At 39.7% G+C, this 26637-nt stretch overlaps 2 protein-coding genes and 1 long non-coding RNA gene across 3 annotated transcripts; 2 read left to right on the top strand and 1 right to left on the bottom strand.

The window, feature by feature from the left end:
- The first annotated feature begins 2549 nt into the window (after positions 1–2549).
- Positions 2550–9940, top strand: LOC136440845 (P-selectin-like). Its single transcript, XM_066436983.1, has 7 exons — positions 2550–2707; positions 6013–6107; positions 6880–7068; positions 7511–7711; positions 8308–8502; positions 8741–8923; positions 9332–9940. Exons 1-7 carry the CDS (start codon positions 2589–2591, stop codon positions 9340–9342), a joined length of 993 nt encoding a protein of 330 aa, XP_066293080.1. The 5' UTR covers positions 2550–2588; the 3' UTR covers positions 9343–9940.
- Positions 9941–15447: 5507 nt separating this feature from the next.
- LOC136440335 (uncharacterized) lies at positions 15448–18721 on the bottom strand. Its single transcript, XR_010756656.1, has 2 exons — positions 18439–18721; positions 15448–16246 (listed from the first exon to the last, which is right to left on the bottom strand). It is a non-coding gene; the product is annotated as an uncharacterized lncRNA (long non-coding RNA).
- A 1534-nt stretch (positions 18722–20255) lies between these two features.
- On the top strand, positions 20256–25560 carry LOC136439494 (tripartite motif-containing protein 3-like). Its single transcript, XM_066434912.1, has 3 exons — positions 20256–20546; positions 22819–22888; positions 23272–25560. The coding sequence occupies exons 2-3, from the start codon at positions 22849–22851 to the stop codon at positions 24099–24101; spliced, it is 870 nt and encodes a 289-aa protein (XP_066291009.1). The 5' UTR covers positions 20256–20546; positions 22819–22848; the 3' UTR covers positions 24102–25560.
- Positions 25561–26637: the final 1077 nt, after the last annotated feature.

The following is a 26637-nucleotide window of genomic DNA, read 5'->3' as shown; positions in this document are numbered from 1 at the left end:
GCTTGTGACATGTTTTTGGCCGTTGGTGAACATGACGTGAATAATGTATGAATAGATCATAGCATTAGCCGGAGTGGGAACACGAACCTGTGTAGTACAGACAAGAAAGGAGTTACACTGTGGTCACAAAAGAGTACACGTTGTTTCGTGACAATGTATTTGTGCAGAGTATTACTTCCTGAAATGTGGGCATGCACAATATACCGTATGACATCATCAGCCAAATCTACCAAGACGTTTGGGGACTTTCCCGAAATCATTTGTATTCACAAAAGACAATGAAATCCATTCAACGCCATCAGTCTGTCTCTGTCAGCAGATGACAAGGAAACGAGTTCTCTTAAAATCAGTAAAAATTACATTATACGTGCCTATACAGTAGTCTAATGCAAAAATCCTGATATCTCACTTCCTGGTGACGCGGTACGTTCTATTCTGTACCTGCCTTTTTTTTGTGGATCTCGGTGGCCTTGAGCCGAACTGAACTACCGTGTTAAACCAGTCGGAAAATTTATGGACTGATATTTTTGTTCCCGATTCGGGACAATCTTTCTCAAATCTTAATGATGCTTAGTATTCTCTGCACATTTAGTACAATCGGCATGTAGATCATTGTAAATCAACTATCGCTACCTTTTCAAATTGTCACTGCATTCTATTTATAGAACATGCCACTTGTGGAGTTGACCTTTTATATAACAGATAAGCTGTCCTTGTCAAGTTGATCTTTGTGAAGCCCTGATTTTTGTCAAGGCATTTCTATCCAGCTAGCCAGGCCCTGGCTTTTAGACGTGTCTTCAGATCTGTTAAGCACGATCTGTTGTCTAATTATGACATATTAGATGAGTATGACACTGTCGAAATCAACCTAAATGTGAGACGACTGTTTTTTTTTTTTCTTCTTCTGTGTGAGCTGACCTGAAAACGAGTTGTTTTCACGGACTATACCATCTGGAGTCGTAGGTAACATCCTTTTGTCTTCATGTTTTGTGTCGCGTCTAAGACGACAACATTCTGTTGTCAGGAAGACCAGAATTCATCATTGAAACATTCAACAATTTCATTAAACCTGCCTGATCTTCAAAAAGATGACGTTTTTGTTTCATTGGTACGGTGCAGACTTCTTTTCCCCGAAAGCACGTTCCTTATATAAAAGTGTTCAGTTCTCATGAAATTTATCAATTGAAGCTCGACCCCTTCCCCCAGCTCTCCATTCATGTAGACAAATGATAAGAAATATGGAACTACTTTAAGCAGTCAACTGCTATAATTAAATCCTGAAAGCTCACTTCCTTGTGACGCTAAAGGTTCTATCGACCCGTCATTTTGTTGATCTCGGGGGCCTAAACTGAACTCCCGTGTTAAACCAGTCGGACATTTTTTGACTGACTGGTTCTGATTCGTGACAATCTTCATATCAAATTTTAAGGGCTGATGTTTAGTATTGTCTACGCATTTACTACATTCATTTACATCTAGGTTTTCAAAAACTTGACAAACTCTTCATTAAAAACTTCACTGTATTCTATTTGAAGAACATGTTACATGCAGAGCTGACCTTTTACTTCACAAATTAGCTGTCCTTGCAAAGTTGATCTTTGTGAAGTTCTGTTTCTGTCATTTCTGTCTAGCTAGCTTGACAGTGGCTTTTGAATCTGTCGTCAGATCTGTTTAGTACGATCCATTGTCGAACTGAGACATTTTAGATGCATACGGCACTGTCAAAATCAACGTAAATGTAAGACAACCATTTTCTCCTTCTGAATGAGCAGACACGTTAACGATCGAGTGTTTTCACGGATCGTACCATCTCGAGTCGTAGGTAGATATATTTTACATCGATTTTTTTATGTCAAGTCTAAGATTGAACTGTTGTAAGGAAGACCAGAATTTATCATTTCGACAGGTTTTATAGATGCCATTGTAAACCACGCGCGCAGTGTGGCAGAAAAGCTGTGAAGTTGATTGATTGTTGAATAAAATGTGAACTATAGTATCTTCCAAACGTCAGCAATTACTTGCACATCATAAAGGGCAGGCGTTGCCCTTCATTCGAGGTCACTAATCATTATCATTTGCTAACAAATGTTTTACAGAAATCTTCTTAACTTTTTTGCTGTATATAGCTACACATGGATATCAACTTCGTCGCGAAGATTTACTAAAAACGTATACGTTAAGTTGAATACTTTGGCTGATGGCCAACATGACGTAGCTGAGGATATAAACAGATCATAGCGACAGCACGGGGAAAGGAATCATAGGATACAGTATTTAATTTTGAGTTGTGCCAAGTCCGTGTAGAACAAGTAAGAAAGATGTGACGATCCGAGTAAAGTAGAGTAAAAGGTGTTCTATGTCAGTATATTTCCGCAAAACGATATCTTGACAGACAATGAAAATTATTCAACGTCATCTGTCTGTCTAGGTAGATAACAAGGAAACAGGAAACGTCTACTCTAAAATTAGTAAAAATTACATCATGCCTTTCCTTGAAAAAAGTGACGTTTCATCGGCACGACGCAGACTGCATTTCTCCGAAAACACGCCCCCTTATAAAACTGATTAATTATCAAGAAGTGTATAAGATGAAGCCCTCCTCTCCAGTTCCTCATTCTGGTATACCTCTACCACTCTTCTGCGGGAAAAGGTTTCGACATCACAACGACTGGCCAGTATACAACTCAACTATCCACTTCAACATGAAGTAGGTCTTTACCAAGAAGATTATGTTCCCTCATCTCTAGATTGTATATTAGCAAAATGTTTTTCATTGTCGCATGTTTCACTCTTAGGTATGTTTAAAAAATGTATTTTGTCCAATCTTGGCTCTTTTGATTCTGTGTGAAGACGGAATGCAATCATATTCTAGTAACTACGATTTTAATCTTATATATCTAATGTTTTAAAAACACATGGCCCCTCTTATATTAACTTTACTGCTCGCATAAGAACCACTGAAGAAAGGATATAAGGAAGGACTTCCCGTTGTCAAATGCATTCATGAAATCGTGAAAGTTCTCTCCCTGGTGACGTGGTACGTCCTCTGCTTTAGGCCTGTCATCTGTTTGTGGATCGTAGGGATCTTGGCCTAAACTGAAGTCCTGTACTAAACATGGGAAAATCTATGAATTGATATTACTGTTCTCCTTTGGTAACAGCTTTTATAACAACTTTAGTATTCTCTGCAGATTGACTACAGTCCACATGTAGGTCATTAGAAAATACGACAGACGATACCTTTTTATGTTGACCCTGTATTCCATTTGAAGGACATATCTTCTGAAGATTTGACCTTTTGTCTCACAGAGTAGTTGACCTCTGCTGTCTTGCTTTATCCGCGAAGCACTGGTTCATGACAAGACAGTTCTGTCCAACTAGCTAGTACTTGGTTTCCGAATAGGTCCCCGTTTCTGTTAAACACGATTAAATTTCAAGTGTAAACATTTTACATGAGTATGGCATTGTCAAAACCAACGTAAATGTAGGACGACCCTTTTCTACTTCTGCGTGAGCAGATACGACAAGGAGTTGTTTTTTACGGACCCTACCATCTCGAGTCGTAGGTAACAAGGTAAAGCTTTATGTCTTATGTCAAGTCTAAGATTTGACTATTGCCAAGGGGACTGGAGTCCATCCTATACACCATGAGTTTGTGGTAAAAGTATACGCATCATATTTGCCAATCACGATGTGTAGAACATTTGCTGTGTAGGCGAAAGCATTTAGACTATGGTATCTTCCAAATCTCAGCTCTCAACTTGCGCATCATTAAAGATAGGTGTGACACAATTTCGAGGTCACTAGACATTACCACAACTACCTGACCTGCAGAACACAGTGGATTATCACCAGCCATTACCTAAATTTCTACAACATACAAGTGGCTTTACTTGAATTTTCTCCACTATACGTATAATATATATAGGTATATTTGCATATACTCTTTTCTTGCTAGATTCATGGTAAGTTTTAATTCTTCAAGGAAATGGTTTATCCTAATGGCTTGTGACACGCTTTTGGCTGATGACCAATATGACGTCGCTGACGTAACTGGTTATAGCTATTAGTCAGAAAGAACGACACCATGCAAATGGATTATATTTACATAAATGTTGAGTGCGTATGCCAAATATACCGTACCTCATCACCCAAACCAACTTGGAAGTTTGGGGACTTTCCCAAACTCATTTGTATTCACGATAGACAATGGAACCCATTCAACGTCATCTTTCTACCTTAATACACGACAAGGAAACTCCTTTTGAAAAATAACAATTAGATTTTAACTACTGGAACTTCTAAAGGAGTGATATTTTCATGAGCACGACGTAGGCTGCTTTATCCAAGAAAACACAACCCTTTAAATATGCTCATTTATATAAGGAAGTGTAAAACGTAAAAACTGAAGCCCCCCTTCCCATTCTGTCAAAACTCTGCCACGCATATGGGCGGGAAAAAATTCTGCACTACTCCGACGAGTCCGTATACAGTGTACTCAGCCATTGGCAAGTATCTTCAGAAAAAGGAAGGTGATTCCTGATAACTATCGTTGTTTGACAATACTAATCTACATGCACATTAATTTCCCTTTTTTGGTGCCATCTATATCGTATCGTCACATTTTGCAGCGAAATATGTTGTCAGGAAGATCTTAGTCTTGTCAGCCAACTTTTTTGTTTAATTTCTCCGTGCAAATGGGTCGCAATCATATTGTCTTATCTATGACTATATCGAACAAGTAGTTTAAAACAAAGGTTACCTCTTGTATTTATTTCACTACCTACATTAAGAAAGCCTACATTGTTTGTTTGAACCTTTGTTTATTCATGATAAGCTCAAATCGGCACGCAGGTCAGTTTTCACTGAGGTCATGAGGGAAGAGGTAAGGGTCAGATACAATATAACAGAGATACACAGTCATTTGAGTCCTAATAAGTCTATCTACACAGGAAAAGATTAAAAGTTTGGAACGATATTGCATTTTCAAATGCCTTCACAAAATGTTAAAAGGTCATTTCCTTGTGTCGCACCACGTTTTATACACTGAACCTGTCGCCATTTTGCCGATTCGCTGGGCCTTGGCCTGAACTGAACTCCTGTGTTAAACCAGCGGGAAAATATGCCGGTGGACTTTTTTGAACAGCCTTTATCATATCCTAACGGTTGGCGTCTGGTATTCTGTTAACATCTACTATGCTCTACGGACGGAACTATTAAAAACACACCAAGCCATACCTTTTGGAGGAAGGGCTGTATTTTGTCGGCAGAGAAAGAGGCACATGTCACTCGAATAGTTGACCTACTACCATAGATTAGTTGTCCCCTTCAAAGTTGATTATATGAAGTAATGAATTGCCTCTCCGTATGACCTCTACGATCAAGTACGATCCTTTTTTCGTAATCAACCATGTAAATGCAAGGGGTTTAACACTGCAATGGCGAGCTTTTTATTTTCTACTTCTGTGCGAGCAGATACTTAAATGAGTTGTTTTCTAGGACGATACCATTTTCGTCGAAAGTGCCTTATTTATTTTTAAATCTAGAATATCAATTTATCTGGTGCAGCATCGTAGAGAACAAAACACTGTCTGTAACGTGTGAAATAACTAATTTCCGTCATTCACAGCATGATATCAATGACAGTACAAGGGGTAATAGCTAACCGGTAGTATCTGCCTAAGTTCAGCAATTACATGCACATCATTAACGGTAGGCGTAGCTTTGCATTTGGGGTCATTGAACTCCAGTTGTACTGACAGTCAGCCCACCGGTCGCAACAGATATACATTAAAAAACAAAACAAGGTCTTTACTTTGGGATGACCTTTTTTTTAACTACTTAGGTATATTTAAAACTGAAATAAGTCAGGACTCATAATGTTATTTTGTTATAGTTCCAGGTTAATATTGATGTTGTTATTATCATTATCACAATAGCTAGATGATATCTTTGACTACTTAGCTCTGTTATCTTGAAAAATATATAATTCATATTTCGTTCTATTTTAAGGTTCATAAACTACCTACTGCCACTTCTTCTAATATCGGCATTCATTCTGGAGTCCGACGCATGGTGGAGGTCCAGACGTCGTCGGCGTAGTTCTGGTGAGGTCATGAACAGTTGGTCTTTTTTTCTAAAATGGATACTTTGGTCAAGTCTTAAGCTATGCCTCTTAACAATTTGTTTGAAACAATTTATTACCTCTGGTTAAGATATCGTTCGGATTATTCGACAAGCTTCTTATTAACGTCAAGCCGCTCCGTCTGCAAACGGGTCGACTTTCTTTATCCCTCATTTATCCATATAGGATCTAATGAACCTCATTCATTGAAACATTTTTTAAATGGGAGATATCATTCGTTTCGTTTCTTTGTAAGTCAACATCTAACATATCCCCTCAAAAGTTGTGACTGAGATTGGCACAATTCCGTAATGAATGCAAATAAAAATCTGTTGACTCCTTGTAGGCTCTATTTAGACACCAGAGTCTTTAAAACATGAAATTGCTTGGGGTATGGTTCTCTGCATTATGTTCTTGGAAGCATAGATACGTATATTTTAGGCAGCTGTTTTCCTTATGTGTTTTTTTGTTCTCATGGAAAAAGGGGGGGGGGGTTATCGCTACTAAATATGTTGCCCTCCGTGCAGACTTTTTTTCTTCAGAAACCAAGACAAGAATCAAAAAGTATTCACACTTAATCGTATCAAAATGTACCTCTTATACTAAGCTATATGTGCAACAATAATCACACAAAAATGTACAGTATAAAGAAGATATAACTCTAAAGAACACAATGAGGTCCATTTTTGTTCCTTTTGTCTTTGTTGTCGCAACAGTGTTGGGGTGTTTGGGATTTAAATGTTGCTTCGTATTAGTGTCAACAGGATGCTCTACAGCACCTAGAGCACTCGCCAGAACTTCGAGAGACGGCTGTACCTCCCCCTACACCAATTTGGAGACGTGTACCTACCGGTGTCTTTTTGGGTACATTAAAGTCTCCGGTAGTACCATCAGGACCTGTTACAATGGACGCTGGACTGGGACAAACCTGGTCTGCGGGACAAGTATGTTTATTAACTTACAGTTATTATCAGAACAAGATTAAGATAAGGGGATAAGGGGACAACATGTGGATTTAAAATGTCATACATATGCTTGCGATTTATGGTTGAAGTCGAAAACTGAAATATTCAAAATGCATGCGAGACGTTCATTTATAATAATATCTAATCTACTCCACGAGACAAAATCCCCCAAAGTTCACATATTTACATATATTGTAACGGCACATTTGATTTACATACTGATGGTCGCACTAATGCCTGGCGTTACACCTTTCACACGGAGGCCCAAAATTTACATAAACTGGTAAAATGTCATCAATTGCAACAAAGCACGGCATAGGTTTGTTGTAGACCGTGCGATCAAATTTCACGCTCTTAGTAGTCAACAAGCAGCGTTTAAGCGACATTTTTGCCCAACTCTTCTTCCACGTTTTTTTTCTAGGGTCACAGATTACCTGCCCTCATGCCCCGACTGGAAATGCAAACGTACGAGATTCTGGCGTGAGTCAGTGTGCCCCCCCTTATACACAGGGGGAGATATGTGATTACACATGCATTACCGGGTACAATCGAGTCACCGGGACCAGAGCTAGAATCTGTCGCAATGGAGCATGGACTGGGAGTGGTCTGGTCTGTACTAGAGGTATATATTTCATAATGATTTATCTCTGAAACTACAGTATAACACAATACACGCGTGTAATAAAAATATCAAAAATATCATGATATGCGTAATGGATTATATGAATTGTCTCCTGAGACTGGACCGTCAAAAACGAAGAGGATTGTATACGTGTCTGTCATAAAGTATCCCAGAATCTATCAAAGGGGCAAATTGATAATCATTGCATTGTAAACATGGTCCATAAAGAAGTGCACGGTAAGACATACGAATGTACAAATGTAAAGCCTTATCTAACATTAGATATCTCTTTTACGGTTTGTGCTGATTTCCTTTAAATGTTATACAATTTGACATACGTTGTATCTTATCAAATTGTTTAGTAGTTAATTAATGGTGATGATTGATAGCAGATTAATCATCACACTTATCAATCATAATGATTATATCAAGGGTAATGTGGGACTCAGGAACATGTTCAGTTAAGACCTCGAAGACCACCATACCATCCATTCCAAGGCCTACGTTTTGACTCTCTATCCCTAATGCCATGATAATTACATCCTCTCTATGATAGAAATGAACATCGAATGTAAGTCTGGTTTTCTTTCTTATAGCGGGGGCAGCTGGCTGCCGGGGGTCACCGCCAACCGTGCGGAACACCATCAGAAGCGGGTGTACCGCCCCGTACGGACAAGCGGAGAGCTGTCACTACCGGTGCATTCCTGGGTGGTCTCGAGTATCCGGAAGTACCTACAGACGTTGCAGTTTTGGTCACTGGCTAGGGACCGACCTGGTCTGTCGATACACAGGTGTGTGTACATTACCATATCTGGAGGTGTTTGTTTCAAGGGGAACAGATGGGTAATGCGCCGTAGATGCAAAATTTGCAATGACAATATAATATATGTTGATACAAATGTAGGAAAGTCCTAGCTTTCTACTTTCACGTAGTAATGCTTTTGATGCGTAACAACCCTTCTTCTATTTTTAGCCAAAGTTAGCATATTCATTACTGTCGTCTTTAAATCTGATTTCTCACATCCTTAGCGACGCTGCCCTGCTCTGCACCCCCAATCCGAACCTGGAGCTATATGTATGGCTGCTTACCACTTTTCACACACGGGGAGAGATGCAGCTTCGCGTGCCGCAGGGGCGCCCCACGAACCGGCAGCCCCACCAGGACCTGCAACAACGGAGTTTGGTCCGGGACTCCTCTCGAATGCGTCCTACGTATGCATCACACACTCATATCATAGCTTGAAAACTTATAATAGAAAGTAGAAAATGTTACAATTATACAAAGCCTAGCCTTCAAGGTGCATTCAGCCTTAGAGATAGTTTCTCTGTCAGATACTTTTTTCTGACCTCAAAAGAGTTAATTATAGAAGTTGCATTACACAACAGTACCATCATGACCTAATGAGCATCCTACACTGTGTGTACAAATATGTATCAAATAATATCGGGGTGATCTTACAGTTATTTTTTGCAATATTTTAGTTGTAGATAAATTGGCAATCTATAGCCTGAGTCGTGTGTGCTAATGACATGTAATGTTTGAAAATCCTCCAGCTTTACAGGAACGCGTACTTTTGCGCATACCTTCATCTTTCTTTCTTTTTGCATTCTACTTTACAGCATACCAATAGATGACAAGCGTCAAGAAGACAACAGTGTCCCCAACACAGTAACAGCGTAACATTGTGATGATGATGACTACAGGCAAGACTAAAGGACATGAACATCCCTGAATAGGTCTAATGAATCTATCCTTAGGTTAGACAGTGTTTGAAATAATTTCATTTCGTTTATAATCCAGGAGAGAGGTGATTTGTTTACTTATTTCAAAGATATTACATATTTATAGAATAATGGGCATTGTAACATAGAATGTTTTAGGCAGAAAAAGGTGATACCAGGGCTCAATACATTTGGAGGATTTTTTAATAATGGCAATTGTAAAATGGACGCATCTTTTAAATCAACATTAATCATAATTAAGTTTGTATATATTTGCATAAGTAAGGATATTCGTTGTATATGTATCAAGAAGCATGCTAATTTGACGTAGATTATATGCAAAACGGTGTTTTTAAGTTTGACATAGTACAACTTTAAGAGGTAAATTGTACACATGGCCATAGTTAAACTATCACTTCTACTTGAGGTCGAATACCGTTTCAAGCTTAATTCAGATAACATAATATTGTTGATGGATTAATCTGTTACACCTGTGGACGCCAATTTTTTTAAAAACTTTCTGTAAAATAATGATTATAAGTGTTATTAGTTCAATGATAATTAAGTGATGTGTTGATCGGGGTGCTTATATATTGTTTTTACGTTACCAGACATTCTTTAATTTCCTCGTTATGCTGAGATAATACGACGCTGATTAGCTATGGGTTTGAAAAGACCATAAAGTGTAACAGTAGTCCTTGCACATTAACAAAACACAATTGAAACCAAATCACATTGTATCTAGTGTACGTACGTAAAGTTAACACGAATACTTTTAAAAAATCTGTCAACGATACTATTCTAATATAGATGAGAGTCAGACAGACAGAGATTCGGACAAAGAGCCAGACAAACAAAGAGTCGGACAGACAGACAGACAGACAGACAGACAGACAGACAGAGAGTCAGATAGACAAAGAATAAGACAGACAGATACAGGCAGACAGAGCGTCAGACTGAAAGAGTTTTGGATAGACAGAGAGTCAGACAGACAGACCCAAGCAGCCAGACAGAGCTAGACAGGCTGAACCAGCCAGCCAGAGAGCCAGGCAGACAAAGACTCAGGCAGACAAAGCCTCAGACAGACAGACAGAGAGCAAGACAGACAGAGAGCAAGACTGGGAGCCAGACAAAGTGTCAGAAAGACAGACAGCCAGACAAACATACAGGGAGCCAGACAGACGGAAAGTCAGAAAGAAAGACAGGGTGTCGGACAGACAGAAAGAGTGTCAGGCAGACAGTGCCAGACAAACACAGCGCCAGACTGACATGTAGATAGGCAGAGAGTCGACAGACAGAGAGTCAAGCAGACAGAGCGTCAGACAGACAAAGAGAGTAAGACAGACAGATAGTAAAACAAACAGAGTCTCGGACAGGCCGAGAGCTAGGCAGACATAGAGCTAGACAGAAAGGCAAAGAGTCAGGCAGACAGAAAGTCAGTTAGACAGAGAGTCAGACGGACAGAGAGTCACCAGAGAGTAAGTCAGACAGACCGACAGAGAGCAAGACAGAAAGAGAGTCAGACAGAAATAGGGTCAAACAGAAAGCGTGTCAGACCGACAAAGATTCAGATAGACAGACAAAGATTCAGAAAGACAGAAGTTCTGACAGAGAGTCAGACAGTCAGGGAGTTAGACAGACAGACAGACAGACAGACAGACACACAGGGAGTCAAACAGAAAGACAGACACACAGAGAGCCAGACGAACAAAAAGTAAGACAAACAGAGAGTCGGACAGACAGAGAGTCAAGCAGACAAAGTAAGGCAGACAATGAGTAAGACAGACAAAGAGTAAGACGGATAGAGAGTAAGACAGGCAAAAAGTAAAACAGACAGAGAGTCAGACAGACAGAGAGCCAGACAGACAAAGAGCCAGTTAGACAGAGAGTCAGACAGACACAGATTCAGACAGAGAGGAATTCAGAGAGTCAGGCAGACAGACAGACAGACAGAGAGCAAGACAGAAAGGAAGTCAGACAGAAACGAGAGTCACACTGAAAGCGCAACAAACAGAAACAGAGTGCCAGACAGAAAATGAGTCAGACAGAGACAGATTCAAATAGAGTCAGTCAGACAGACGGAAAGAGTGTCAGACAGGCAGAGTCAGACATACAGAGAGCCGGACTGAAAGCCAGACAAAGAGTCAGACAGGCAGAGCGTCAGACATACAGAGCATCAGGCCGACAGAGAGTCCAACTGTAAGACAGACATTGAGCTAGATAGAGAGTCAGACAGAGATTCAGACAGACAAACGGTCAGATAGACAAATAGTCAAACAGACTCATAGTTAGACCACAGCAAGTAAATTGTATGGATGACCTCCTTCGCTGACTCCAAAATCAATGAGATAGGGTGAAAAAAACAAGGCGGGCCCAAAAAACAAGATTCTTATATTTTCAAATTTTGAGGCGACGAAATATTATATCATGACCAACAGGTCTTTTAGTCTTGTATTCAACCAATGTATTAGTCCTGTATTCATTCATATATAATATAAAACCTCCTTGATTCAACAGTACACATGTTCTTGTAGATGTGTAGACATCTCAATACACTAACTACAACAAATGCAGAAAAGAGTTTGTTGTACCATCATCTGAAGCAACTACACTGAGCATTCATATGCGATGAAACAACTTGTGTATACAACTCAATTAACTAGAACCCCCCCCCCCCAATATTTATATAATGGCCTTGCTAGAACAAATGCAAAAAACAGCTTGTTATTATAAAATCATGGGCAGGAACTACACTGGGTATTCATATACAATAAAACACCTTAGACTGTCAACGGTTACGAGATATTTGCCATTTTTTGGCATGCTGACCACCATCAGAGGGCAATGAAATTTCTTGTTTTTTATTTTGAAATCAGGCGAAAATTCATGATCGTGCTGATGTCATCCAAACTTGCTGTGGCTTTAGATAGACAGAAAGACAGAACAGACAGACGAAGCGCCAGTCAGACAAAGATTCAGACTGACAGAGAGTCAGATAGGCAGATATTTACACAGGCAGAGAGTCAGAAAGACACAGGAAGAGAGTCAGAAAGACAGAGTCAAACAGAAAGAGACTTAGGATGATGTTACAGTTGGTGTGACGCTACCTCGGGGACCCCGGTGATCCAATCCCCTCCCATAGGGTGAAAAGCTCTCTGTGGTAATCGACCACAGTATTTGGCTTGAACGTCCTGTATTCGCCCTAGATTCAAGGTATAACTAAACCACTAATCAAAGCCTTAGCACTGACCACATTCGTTTTGTTTATAAGGCCACGGGTAGGGGCAGTCTATCATATGTATAACGTATCTGAACCTAGTATCACTGTTCATGATAACAATGCTTTGACTATGCGTTAAGCTTTTTTCGAGGTCACAATTCCGAGCCACTAGCCAACAATTAATCACGATTTCCTCTGGGCAAACATAAAATATACACACCGTCAGACGTTTTTTAATCCCATGTAGCTGCATGCAGACAATTATAAATGATGAATTCGTCTAGCTACATCTAGACACATTACTTGTACATATCGTACGGGACTTATGCATACAATTAATCTGATTAGTTTTATATCACCTTTGAATAAATCAACAGACTTTCGATAACGTTAGGTTGAAACAGATTGGAAGCTTCAACATTCGGATATTCTTAAATGCTTGTCTATGATTTCGCACTAAGGGGAGATGCAACTGGTAAAATGTTGTCTCTTCTTAAACCACGTTTTTTAAGGTATTTGCGGCAAAGTTTAGCAATCTGTCACGATGTCTAAAGACGTAGGGTCGTCCAATAGCGAAGAAACTCAAGCAGGCTTAGACACTCAAGCACTAGATGAAAGCATGGAAGAAGCGGAGACCCCTCACTACTCTACACAGGTAGAAGAATATGGTGACGACTACATCGAGCCATATCTCACAACGTTTAACTTGGAGAATCTTGAGATAGAAAATCCAGGGGACATGGCGTCGCTGAACCCCGAGTCAATGGGAGGTCATAATCCTTCGTTGTCGAAAGGTGAGCCATACAATGTGTACTATTATTTCGGATTGACATGGGTTTTTTTGTCACGAGAGGTGTTAGAAAATACGATATGTGTATGGACTATTTATCTACCGCTGATCATTTCCCAAATGGCTGGAGGAACTATATGACTAACGTTCGCGCACAACTCGCTTTTCTTTGTCTGTTTTATAAAATGTCCACCATATTCTTAGTGTACAGAGAAGCTGCTAAAATGTGCTAAGATGTATTTACTTAAGGCAACAAAGATGTTATCTTATGAATGAAGGAAGGCATATGGGCAGCTAAATACTGGCACATTTTGGCCTAAAATTGCACTGGTTATGAAATGAAAGAGATCAGAAAGGTTGAAAACATGACCTTACACGCCAAACCTGGCATACCAAACAATTACATGTATCTGTTTGTTTGTTTTTCTTTAATATCTTCTTCTTTGATTTTAGAAACACTTTTGCTCAGTGCTTTAACTAATTTTCTGGCTTACACTAGTAATACAAATGAAAAACAGAAAGTCGTTGTGCTCTCTACCACTGGTGTCTCTATTCCTTATAGTGTTTTCCTTTTTCACTTGCGGCAAACATACAATGTACATGAATCAAATCAAATATGATTTTCGATAGCATGATGGGGATTCTACGACATTAATATCCATTTTCCAAAATTTGCTGCAATTTACGACATGTCATTGCTTGGTTTACAGCTGCGTTTTTACTATTTACAGTATCGTTGCAACTTTTTTTTTGAAACGGAGGAAAATTGATGCAGGCAAGGACGTCATCTATATAGCAAAGTCAGTGTTGACTGAATTTAAAAGAAAATGGAAGTGGCTACTGACAGAATGATCCTGTCAGCAGTTGAAAAAGCAGTGGAAAACTCTGCTCTACTGACAGGATGATCCTGTCAGCAGTGCATTTTTTTTTCTATGGATGACAGGGTGATCCTGCCAATAGACTTAAGCTTAAAAATGGCGTAGAATGTTTTTTTGCTTTGCTATCGTAAAACGTACTGAACTGATTTTGTCGTAAATTTGGTGCATTTTCATCTGACCCCTATTACCTCCAGTTATTCATAGTCTTCAGATTACTACAACCAGTACAACGTGAATGCTAATGAAGTGCCAAAGGCTGCATGTGATTCTAACAATTTAATATTTAGCATGATTAGTATGACTTATATGTGTTGTGCACACAAAAATGTTTTGTTGCAAGTTATTGTTTTGACACATGTACCAGTACAAATAAATTGAAAATGTATTTCTTGCCCTGACCACAAATTCCCCTGAAATATCAATCAAGAGCGTTTATATTGATTTCATAGAACAGAATCCAAAATAATAAGGGAAAATCCATTCTATTCCTCTTTTTTTCCTTGAAAATTCGAAAATTGAGGGTTGAACTTTTCAAAAAATCACGTCATCTTGTACAAGTATTTGTCTTTTAACGACACTTATTTTCTGAAATGTCTGACTAGTGGGGGCGATTGCCCTGACCAATATTTGTATTATTCAGCCGTCTCGTCTTGATTTCATCATTTTGAATGGTAGCTCAGGGCAGTTGCCCGGCCAGCAGCTAGCACAGGGCAGTTGCCCGGCCGGTACCTCAGGGCAGTTGCCCGGCCGGTACCTCAGGGCAGTTGCCCGGCTGGTACCTCAGGGCAGTTGCCCGGCCGGTACCTCAGGGCAGTTGCCCGGCCGGCAGCTCAGGGCAGTTGCCTGGCTGGTAGCTCAGGGCAGTTGCCCGGCCGGTAGCTCAGGGCAGTTGCCCGGCTGGTAGCACCGGGCAGTTGCCCGGCTGGTAGATGAAGGCAGTTGCCCTGTCGGTAGATGAGGGAAATTTCCCGGCCGGTAGCTGAAGATAATTGCACGGCCGGTAGCTGGGAGCGGCTGTTCTTCCAGTAGGTGTGGCGATTGCCCTTCCGGGAGAACGGGCCGACGTCGACTATTTCGTCAATAGCCGGGGGTGACTGTCCCTGCCAGGATTAAGCATGACTTCAAATCAAAACGAATTAAATTTTATTTAAATCCTCAAAACAGAGGACACAGAGAAGAAAGCTACATTTAACAATAGATGCAAAATTGAGTTGTACAGATTTACAAAAGTTTTAGTGCAATTGATACTGTTACCTTGTCAGAAAAAAAAATGAAACGATCTTAGGAAAAGTGGTCTCATATTTGCTGTCTTATGGATTTTCCCATGGCAATTCACTCACAATTTGTTTTCGTTCGATACATTGAGAAAGTATTGCAAATGTAGACAGTACATGTATATACATATTCCTATAAAGCATCTTTAGGCCTTAAGAATTTTTCACACTCTCCAAGGCCTTGCTTAGTGGATGGTATTTGCAATTGAGGCTGTCAGTAAATACATATGTGTATCGATAAACTATGAATATCAAAAGATGCGTAAAGTAACAATCTGTTTAAGATTTGACGTTCAGCTACTTGTAATTTATCAAACCACTGATTACAGAGTATCAAGGGGATAAACCCTTAATAATTTCTTTTCATCTTGATTATTCTTGTACTTGTTAGGACATATGGCTTTCACCGGTTGAAGCCAGGCTCTTCCACTTGTCGTGAGAAGACGTCATTATCAGTTCGGTCAAGCCCAACAAACCTGCACTGCCCTTACACGTACGCTCTCGACCCTGGCTACATCTTGTAGCTTCCCGTTCTCCCGTCAGCGCGACCACTACTAGACCATCCTTGCTTACTACGTTCCCTCGTCTTTTCCAACCATTTTGTTTCTCTGAACAGCAACCTGAAGCCATCGTGGTTCTTTCAACAGCAACCTGTAGCAAATGAATGAATGAATGATTGATTGGAGAATAACACCTAATCCAACACACTGATATATCACAATATGTGGCCAAAATCGTGTTTTACACACAGCATGCATGATAGCACAAGTCCAGACAAAACACAGACACGTCGTTCGGCGTATACATTTACATGCATTACACTATTGCATGCATACCTACATACAACACTGGGCTACGTATATGCAAGACGAGATTAGATGGAATACAAATTTCGGCCAAGGACTGCAGTGAAGAAAAAAACATATAACAATCGGAAACAAGAGAACAGCTGAAGCAGGAGAACATATTTTGCTTAGGTACAGCCCATAAGAACAGCCAATAGGTTCAGGTATTCCTCATGATACATTCATTAGAGACATGGTCAACGTTACATATAGGAATCCACTGCATAAAATGTACGTTCAGAAAGATTACAATCCATCTTGCGATCAGGTGTGGGATCAGTAAAGTGATAGCTTGATTGTGCTGTAATTTCGATATGAAGACGATATGAAACCTTGCATTGTGAGGCAGGGCTGTCTGAATAGTCTTTATCTTTGTATACTGGCGAACTATGGAACATTTTAATGAATACATTTTCTGTAAACATATGATGATGATGAAACATACACAATAATAAGAGCTGCATATACAGTAAACAGAAACCAGTAGGCAACAACCAGTAGCTATATTCACACGAGAAATTTCTAGCAACTCGCGAGAGATAAGGAAAAGGGCTCATGAATAGTAAGAGGTAGTAATTTAGTAATATGGAAGGAGAATGATCGAAGTCACCCTCTATTCATGTTCGTTCCTTGACTGTGGTGCAGGTAAAACTATCACCTCATTGCTTCTATCACACAGCTTTGATTTAAGTCCCTCGCGGACTTCAGAAGATCAGAAGGTGTCTCATAACTACTCTACTCTACTCATAACGGCCTAATTACTAGTATTGGGGAAACAAAGACGGCTGGTGATCATATATATATAACGAGAATATCTTGACTTGGGTCAATAACATTCTTGGCACTCCTAACGTCTGTTGATAGGGAACCGTCATTCAAATAAACCCTACGGTCCTATGGCCCAGTCAAAATCTAAAAAGACAGCCGGTTTGAAGGGAAGCAGAACACGTTTCCGGCCTATGTGGATGTAAGGGCCCCGAGGTGACTAGCTTCGACGCGGTAAAAATTATAGCGCGGTGCACTTGAGAAATACGAAAAACGAATATGTTTGAGTTTAGGGTACAACCTACAAATAACAAACAAAAAACAAAAAAAAATCCTGTCGGCGTATCGGCTCCTTACGCCCACTTTGAAGGGGAGGGACCGGTTAATGGCCATGCGCACAAAGCCCAGTTTGCATTTTTTTTTTGTTACTGATTTTGAGAAGTTTTTCCCCGTGAAATCTTTGGTCAATTTCTGGCCATTTTTTCAAGCAGGGAGACCAGACATCTGTTAACGTTTCAAATCCAGAAAGAAATTGTGACCTTTGACATTTGTTGTGGTATAGAATTACATCTTTTGGTAAGGGGTTTTCCCCAACTAGTCCAGTGTTTCCCAGCAGCAGGGGGTAAGGTCGTTGTTTGTTTACGTTCAAACAGGTCTTGTGCGTCAGAACGCAGGAGTCGAACCCCGGCTTTTTCCAAAAACGGCAACTAGACATATTTAGCTGTCCAGTGGGTGGAAGATTTTGGACATTGAAATACTGTTAAGTGTACTTTGAAGCCAGTTTTGGTTCCTTGTTTTGTACAGAATCCTATGGAAGTTTGTTTAGGTACTCCCTCCCCTGAAATATTGCTTTGCGAGAGGTCACTGAACTCCAGCCGACTGACCCCGTGAGGCGGTTGCACAAAATGGCGCTTTTATACACAAAGCGGAAAAGGCCCACTTTCCAAATCCTACAGTCTACAAGCCGATATATTTCTACACCACAGTTTACACATGGATGCCTCTCACATGCAGCGTTCTACCCAGTCTTTAAGAGTTTGGGCCGCACTATTTTCTGTACCCGCGTCACGGATAAAAACTGTGTTCTGCGACCTTTGAAGAGAAACAGTAATTCATCGTGTTGACCCTTAATCCCCCATTGAATCATAGGAATAGCAGTGGGCACGGCTTACTTCTTATAAGTTATATACAACTAGCATGGCACATAAAGATAGATGGGGCAACCAAACTAACCTTCGTGCACATCATTGTTTCTGGAAAAACGCTAGATATCCCTTACAGCAAGTCTTCAAAAGGTCGACACCACTCCTAAATCTATAACAAATGGCAACAGTCTCAGTAAAATGCGACAAGAGAATGGCATCCATTGTTGAGAGTCGCCTGATCATGAACCGACGGAATGCTACCGTTTTAGCAATGCTCAGTTGTTTTTCAAGACTTCTGAATGCCTGCGGAAATAGCAAGTTTCATGCGCAGATGAGAATGCCCCCTTACCACCCCCTTCCTCCCCTCCCCTAAAATACGGTCACTCGATAAAATGGCCTCTCGGTACCCAACCTCGCAAATAGGTTAAAAGGCTGGCGTTGCCGTTAACTGCTGCTTATGCAAGGCAGACTGGCTGGAATATTTAGCAATTTGTCTTTTTGTCACCAGCTAATGATAATCAACGCGGTTCAGCCATACTTCACAGGAAAATGCCAGTATTTCAGAGGATATAATTTGAAACACTCTATTGGTTTAAAAGATCACACTTCTATCACATCAAACAAAGTACAACAAAGGTTAACGTTATATAACTTTTTCAGATACTTGAATTTCAAGAAAGTTTAAGATACCAGTGTACAATAGTACCTCTGCCATATAGCCTACAAAGATATCTAGGTGCACTGGTGCACCCACAGTAAAAAAAATTAGGTGCACAGCTCCAAATTTGGGTGCACAGGGGTGCACATGCACCCAGTATTTGGAGCCCTGCACTTCTGTTTTAATAGATTACAGTCAACTGCGAGTCAATCTAGAACGTACATTTTTCATAGAATCATCACGAAGGTCCAACAGAGTCCGCGACGACGATATTCTACAAGACAGAGAACAACAGGCAAGGGAGGATAATAATTCGGAAGACTCAACGGACCACGACTATACCTACATAGCTGATCCAGAGTATACATATATCGACAACACCTCGGTAGTGGGTACACAAAATGCACAAGAGGAGGGAGGCCTATCACATACTGACTCTTCATCCCAGACAACCCAGCCTTTGGAACATACCTCTCAACAAAAAGAACAGAGAGGTAAACTATTCTTTATTTACTAAAATATGTTTCATGCTAGATTTCAAATGCTAAAGAGATCGTATCCTCTTTGCTGTGAACATACTTTCATTTCCACCCAATTCTCAAGTCTTGGTGGCTACACGTTTATTGTCGCATTTCTGTAAATATAATTGGATAAAATATGCACTGCAAACATGCAGCATAAGACCATGGGTCTGAAATGTAAAACGTACATACATAATCGGGGAAAGCTGATACTGGACGCTTGCAGCAGACAATTACCTGACATGTAATCTATTTATTTCAACCATCTAATAAGGGTAACGTTGCGAGCTACAAACATCAAGCACATCTTTTTATTTCATTTCCATAATGAGTTGATTTTTTTTATTGTCTAGCAAACATTATGGGTGGCCTACTTCGACATTTGAAGGAAGCGGCAATCGTCATCATTGTTGTCGCCTTAATCATCGTTGGACTGCTGCTGATAATGGGGGTACTACCTCCTGGCGCGGACAACCACACGGAAAGTTTTCAATTACTTTTTTTGTTTATTTTGATACATTATCTAAGAATAACTACAAGCACATACATTTAAATAGTAAGCGAACTGAAGCATTAGATAGCTTTAATCATCCAATTTGGGCTGTTAATTGACCTTTATAGCACACTGGCCGGATTCTTTGGGCTATTTCTTTTAATAATTAATGTGGTTTAAAAAGACAAATTCTAAAACGGCCATCAATTCGTGGTTTACGAGTTGTGACTTCTATATGTATAGCTACATGCAATTGTAGCCATTATAGACAAGTATACTATGCAATTACTGCAAAAGGACTTCCACAAAAACATTATTTCAACATAAATGCTCTATTATGAATACATTCATACATCTTAAGCCTGTTACCAATAACATGTTTTGCATATAATTCCATACAGCCATCTACATCTATCTGGGGTGGGTCCGATACAACTCAGTCAACTGCTACTTGGACAAGGAAAGCTTCACAAGATGTTTCCAGGTCAGGGGCAGCAGTGGCTGGCGGCAAAACTGACATCGACGTAAGTTATACAAAATGGTTTTTTTTTAAATTTTATTTCACATTGTTTATTATCTTCGCCGAGTACTTGTACTCGGAGAAGATTATGTTTTCGGTTGAAAAATCTGTTGGGTGGGTCTTTATGTATGTCAGGAGCATAACTCAAGAAAGCTTCAATGAATCTTTCTCATTTTCGGTAGGTGTGTTGTGGTTGTGCAAAAAAAAATCAAGTTCAAAAATGGTATACCTGGCGTTTTCCAACAGTACTGCAGCAGACTTTACATTTTTTTGTGTTTGTATGTAGGCAAGAAAAGTGACGGAAACGTTGATGGATCTTCATGATTTTTTGCAGGTGTGTAGATATTGTAAAAACGGAGGTAAAGTTCAAAAATGGTTCACCTGGCATTTTCCGTCGGTACTGCAGCGGGCTTTATATGTGTGTGAATTTGTATGTCGCCAGCATAACTCGAGGTGCTCTTGACGGCTGTGCATGATATTCAGTTGGTAGGTAGGGGTGTTAAAGAGGAAGGTCAAGTTCGAATAATGGGCCTCCTAGCGGATAATTAAGGTACTGCAGCCGCGGTTTAAATTTTGTGGTCGAATTTTCTGGAAGTGCCAGGTTCATGATTTTTCACCAATACATAGGGTCTGGAGCAGGGAATGGATGGTGTAAGTTTGGCCCCCCTAGCGGCTTATTTGGACCTACAGTTGGCGTTTTTGTTGAAAACTTTGGAGGCTAATAACTACAGAAGGGGTTGACAGATCGTCATGATCTTTGGTATGTAAATAGCTTTGGTGATGTCTTACATAATCAAATACATATTATGAAAACCAGGAACTAATTTGCATAATGAATGAATAAAGTTTATCAATCCGCTTAAAGTTTGTTGTCGAATTTTTCTGCAGGTAGTAAGGTTATAATTTTTTTGAGTGGCAGATAGATCTTAGGGCAGAGAGTAAGTGATGTAAATTTGGGCCCCCTTGCGGCTTGCCTTAAACTACAGTGGGCCTATTTGTTTGTAATTTTTGAGGAGGATAACTCAAGCAGGGGTTGATGGATTATTCTTGTATTTGGTATAAATGTTCCTTAGGTGATGATCAGCATAATGATATGCTCATTATGCAGATCATGACCTACCTAACGTAATAATTGGCATATATAGGACTGCCGCACCATAGTACGAGGCATGTGTTAGTACACACCTGGCGTCCAGAATCTAGGTCAACAGCTGGCGTCCAGAATCTAGGTCAACAGCTGGCGTCCAGAATCTAGGTCAACAGCTGGCGTCCAGAATCTAGGTCAACAGCTGGCGTCCTGAATCTAGGTCAACAGCTAGCTTACTAGCTGGGCAATCAATAGACAGGACTAAAATGTATCTGTTATGTTTGGTATGAAGATTTAAAAGCGGATCTTATGATTGACGTAACATGGTAATTATCCCAAACAGGACCTAATTTGCATGATTAATGAACTGTTTTAAAATGCGCTGAGTTCTATGTTTGTGCCCGTTTATATGCATTTTAGTCGTATTCTAGTCTTTGTGAAAGCTTTTATCAAGGTCTGCATATTGTTCAGTTACCAGGGCTAACCCTTTGTAATAGTCTTAGCCTTTGGTAGCCCTGGCTGTACTTATCTACAGCCGAAAAAAAAAAATAAAAACAAGTCACCTTTGAAAACTGTGTCATCCTTCACTGAGAAAGAGAGGCTAGTAGTCATCGATTATAATCGAAATATCAATTATTCAAATGACCTCATTTGAATTATTGCTGAGATTGTACTAAGATAATAACACTATGCTCGTAAATGACAGGACTTTTTATATTCATGTTGGGTATTTTAGAATAGCTGAATCTGATAATTGATATAGCCAAGCCAAGTTAAACAATTAGATGCTGATTATGCAAAACAGGGTCTAATATTTGAGTTATACTACGTTTCGAAAATCCATCCAGTTTTCTTGCGTATCTTATTACCTGGATGTCTAACCGTCATTGACATTCCATGAGAGGACTTTCAGACATGTGGCATATTAAGCCACTGAGAAAGAGGGGAACATTGATAGATATTATTTAAGCAAATAAAGACTTGAATTTAATTGTTATGTAATGCCATATTGATAAATGGCGGGAATTTGGTACTTGCATCTGTCGGTACAATTCATATTATTTGGCGAAGATATGAGGTCGTGGAACTCTAGTATTATAACTACTTACATCTACGCCTGTAAATATTTTCATCTCAATCCGTACATATTCATTATCAATAACAAGGTGTTTACCTTTTATCACCAAAGGACTGGTCGAATTCCACCTCTTGGAATCTCATGTCAACAAGCACGACACACCAGGCAGAAACGACTCCAGGTAAGATAATCATATCACCTATGCATTGCTGTACCCTTTGTTATACAATCTCTTGCTATCATCAGCATAGCCCTCTATGCATACCGTGAGAGTAGTTCACCCTTACTTACTAGTCTAAGTCATGCTATACATTCATGCATACATGTACATACAAACATGTGCATACCTCCTTCAGTAATGTTGTACAGCCACAAAAGCTGCCAGTACATCACCTTCTTGGATTTTTATAGCATCTATTGATACATATTGACTACATGACAAGTCGCACATTAACTCACAATAACTAAACATATTCATTTTGATTTTCAATCACAGTCCATGTTAAAAATGCCATACGTTATCGGTGGTTGTATTCTTAACACCTGCAATGTTATATCTCACAGGAATAAAGGGAACAACGGCCATGGCAACAAAAACTTTTGATGTCGACGGGCCTGCTTACTCAGTCACTATGTCTAGAAGTGGGAAAATAGCTGTGTCTTTAACAGGGTGTCAAATCAGCATCTATGACAGTGAGGGCGTTTACCTCCTGACTTTCCCAACAGTCGTGGTGACAAAAAAGGAACGATGGGAAACGACTTTTATTTCTCCCCACGATGTCTCTTATGGCTCCATGCACAACGATGATATTTCAGTTGTAGGAGGGAATAACGTATCCCACTATGTCGTGATGTATGATCGTGCTGGGAACTTTAAAATCGGTTTTGCCATTCCTCGTGTCTCAGCCCCTCGCAGAATTGCTCTGGACAGAATGTCCAAGCGCGCCTTTGTGACAGAAACGGACGGGCACCGAGGGCAGGTAAATGTGTTCCGGATGAACGGGATGCTCAAGCAAAAGTTCGGGCGGCGACAGGGCTTGGTGCACCCGACAGGCATCACAGTGGACAACGAAGACCGCATCCTAGTGGCAGACTCCTACACTGCCTACATCTACGTGTATCGAGACAATGGACAGTTCCTATTCAAGTTTCCAGGGAAAGGGAGTAACGAAGGCCAGCTAAACCTCCCCATTGACATCGGTACGGACAGTTCTCGTAACATCATCGTGGCTGACTCGGGAAACAGGCGGGTGGAGCTGTTCACAAGCCGCGGGGAGCTCATCCGGTACATCGCTACTGATGTCGACCCACTGGGTATTGCCGTGGGTCCAGACGGACAGTTGGTCCTGATTGAAAAGTCGAAAAAGAAAGTGACCATTCTGATGAACTATTGAATTCTTTTAAGGTCTCATTCATGACATTTTTTTCGCACCATAAGCTTAGATGTTTAAATGCGTGTTTAACATGCGCGCGTTGGTGATGAAGCTATAGGAATCGAATGTACCAATGTCATTTATTCAATGTTGAGAACATTTACCCAAGATCATGTAAAAAAAATTGGCTTCCACTTCACTAGATGCAACGTCTTTTCGAGGCAATTAGAACTTCACTCAGCTGAACCCCCACAAAATGCACTTTCCAGCTGTAAGCGCACGACCGCACCACTCAAAATGCAGGACTGTGCACGTACGTTCGACCTTGCGCGCTGCCACCGAATTGTACCTGCTGATTTTATTCAGTTACAACCAAGCTTTCACCAAACTAACATATTCTTTGAATTAGGCTGGCTAAAATTGAATTTTTCACAATCATGTCATATAGAAACATCAATTCATGAAACCATTAATTTCGGGGTCCGTAATCTTTTAGTACCACTCGGAGTGATATATAATATGAATGAGGCCTCACGATAAGTTTCTATGTGATGTTATTTACCTATTCTGTATCAATCCAAATTTCAAATTCCAGTCATCTCAGTACTAGGCCAATGCAAACTAGAAAGTCTTTATTTAACTATCATCAAACATCTGGTGACGAATAAATTGATGGCTCCTAGAATTGATAGCTTAAATTTGGTCTCACTTATATTTTCATATATTCATGGCACCTTTCCATTGCAGACCAATCTATTGCAGACCGATATATATATATATATATATATATATGTCGGTGTCTTAATTTCTTAGATTTGATGATACTCTTAGATGTAAACTAGAGCCAAGTTTAAAAGTGGTTAACCTTAAAGTGGGGATAAACTACATACACTTTGATTTTTTAGTAATGAAGCGTATCATTTCTAGTTATTTGTTTGCATAAAAGCTTTAAGGTTTACGGTGTACATTTATGTATGAACATGCTGACAAAACAGATTTTGAAATATATTAACTCACATATGTATCGCCAGTCTTACTTAAAGAAATATGTTCAGCATTCTAGTGTCACATTTTGTTTTACGCCATACTTTTACAACTGATATGAGCAGTAGCATCACAAATTATGTACACACTATTAGAGAATGGTAATGATATCAAACTGTAAACAATGACATAGCAATCCACTGAATCGACATCAATGGAAAAGAGTTGACACATCCGTTGCCAGGTACCTGTATTTGTCATTGTCATTTTATAAGTTGTAGCAATCTTTCTAGTTTTCAATTTTCAAAACTATTTCTCGTCGATATAGTACTTGAGATGTTTCTGAGATCTTCCTTACTTTGGCGTTTAGCATTCCTGAAATCAGTCTAATTTTAAATGTGTAGCCAATTTGGCAAAATAAACTGTCGCTGTGAAAAAGAAAACCGTTTGATCTTTCCAAGTTTGATGAAATTAAAGTTAGCTCCAACATGTTGCACCCACGCCCATCTGATGCTTTATTTCTGTTGTTTTTCTCTTTCAAAAGAGGTCTGTTGATCGGTCTCTCGGTAAAAAGCTTTTCCACGTATATATACCCCGGTGTCAACAGTAGCAAAATGTTGGAGAGCAAAGTAAATTATATTAGAAAACTTGACTGGTTGCCAAAATTTGGACTGCTGCTGGCCTCACTGAATATGGAGTATTTCACTTGGACTGCATGACAGTATGTGATTTGTAAGTGCTTACGTGTATGTGTTTGTGTGTATTTGCCTTCATCAAAATGTCGCTTACTGCTATTTTACTTAAAACCACAGGACGTCTGCTACTTGTTTTACAACTTAAGAAGAGTACATAGTTGCGAAGTCGATGATAAGCTAAAAGAAATAAACGATATGCTAAAATCCACTTTCGTTTCTTCTACTACTGTTAGATTCTACCTAGCGTCTCAACGCTAAAGTCGGCATAAGATTCACCAAGCTAGGAACAGATTAATGAAAACAATACAAATTCTTACAATTTACATCCAATCCCGTTGTTTATTCCTTTTAACAAGCTTATGCACATACTTGCCAGTAATTGGTGATATTTTAGATGTGGATCTCTTCAGCAATCAGGTAAGTCAATTTTTGGTTATCGCAATTTTTAAATGCTGCCCATTTGAACTTGTCTTACCAAGTGCACATACGAACATCAAGGAAAGTTTGAGTAGATGCCATGCGATTTACCACCTTCAAGTTGGCTCCTATAGTCCCCTGATTTTCTGACGGAAAAGCCTGTAGCAAATCGGATGGCACCCTTACTACTGTCCAGTCAAATCAATCTCTGAAGAAATGGGCAATCCACAAAATCATATCAAATACGGACAGAAGTTCTAAACTTCTTGATTATATGAAATCTAATCAGCTATTTTGATTCTATAAAAGATACCTGTGATATCGTTGTCCACAGTTGCTTTCTTTTCCTTTACATATCAGTAAGCTATTACACAAAATCGAAGTAAGTAAATCCCCTAAGTAAATAATGAGATATAAAGCGATATGAGGTAGGCGAAACACGAAAATTAGATGTTGATTCA

This window comes from Branchiostoma lanceolatum, chromosome 8 (assembly GCF_035083965.1).
Source record: "Branchiostoma lanceolatum isolate klBraLanc5 chromosome 8, klBraLanc5.hap2, whole genome shotgun sequence".
NCBI lineage: Eukaryota > Metazoa > Chordata > Leptocardii > Amphioxiformes > Branchiostomatidae > Branchiostoma > Branchiostoma lanceolatum.
Note: the sequence above shows the minus strand (reverse complement) of the source record. Positions and strands in the feature narration are given on the sequence as shown.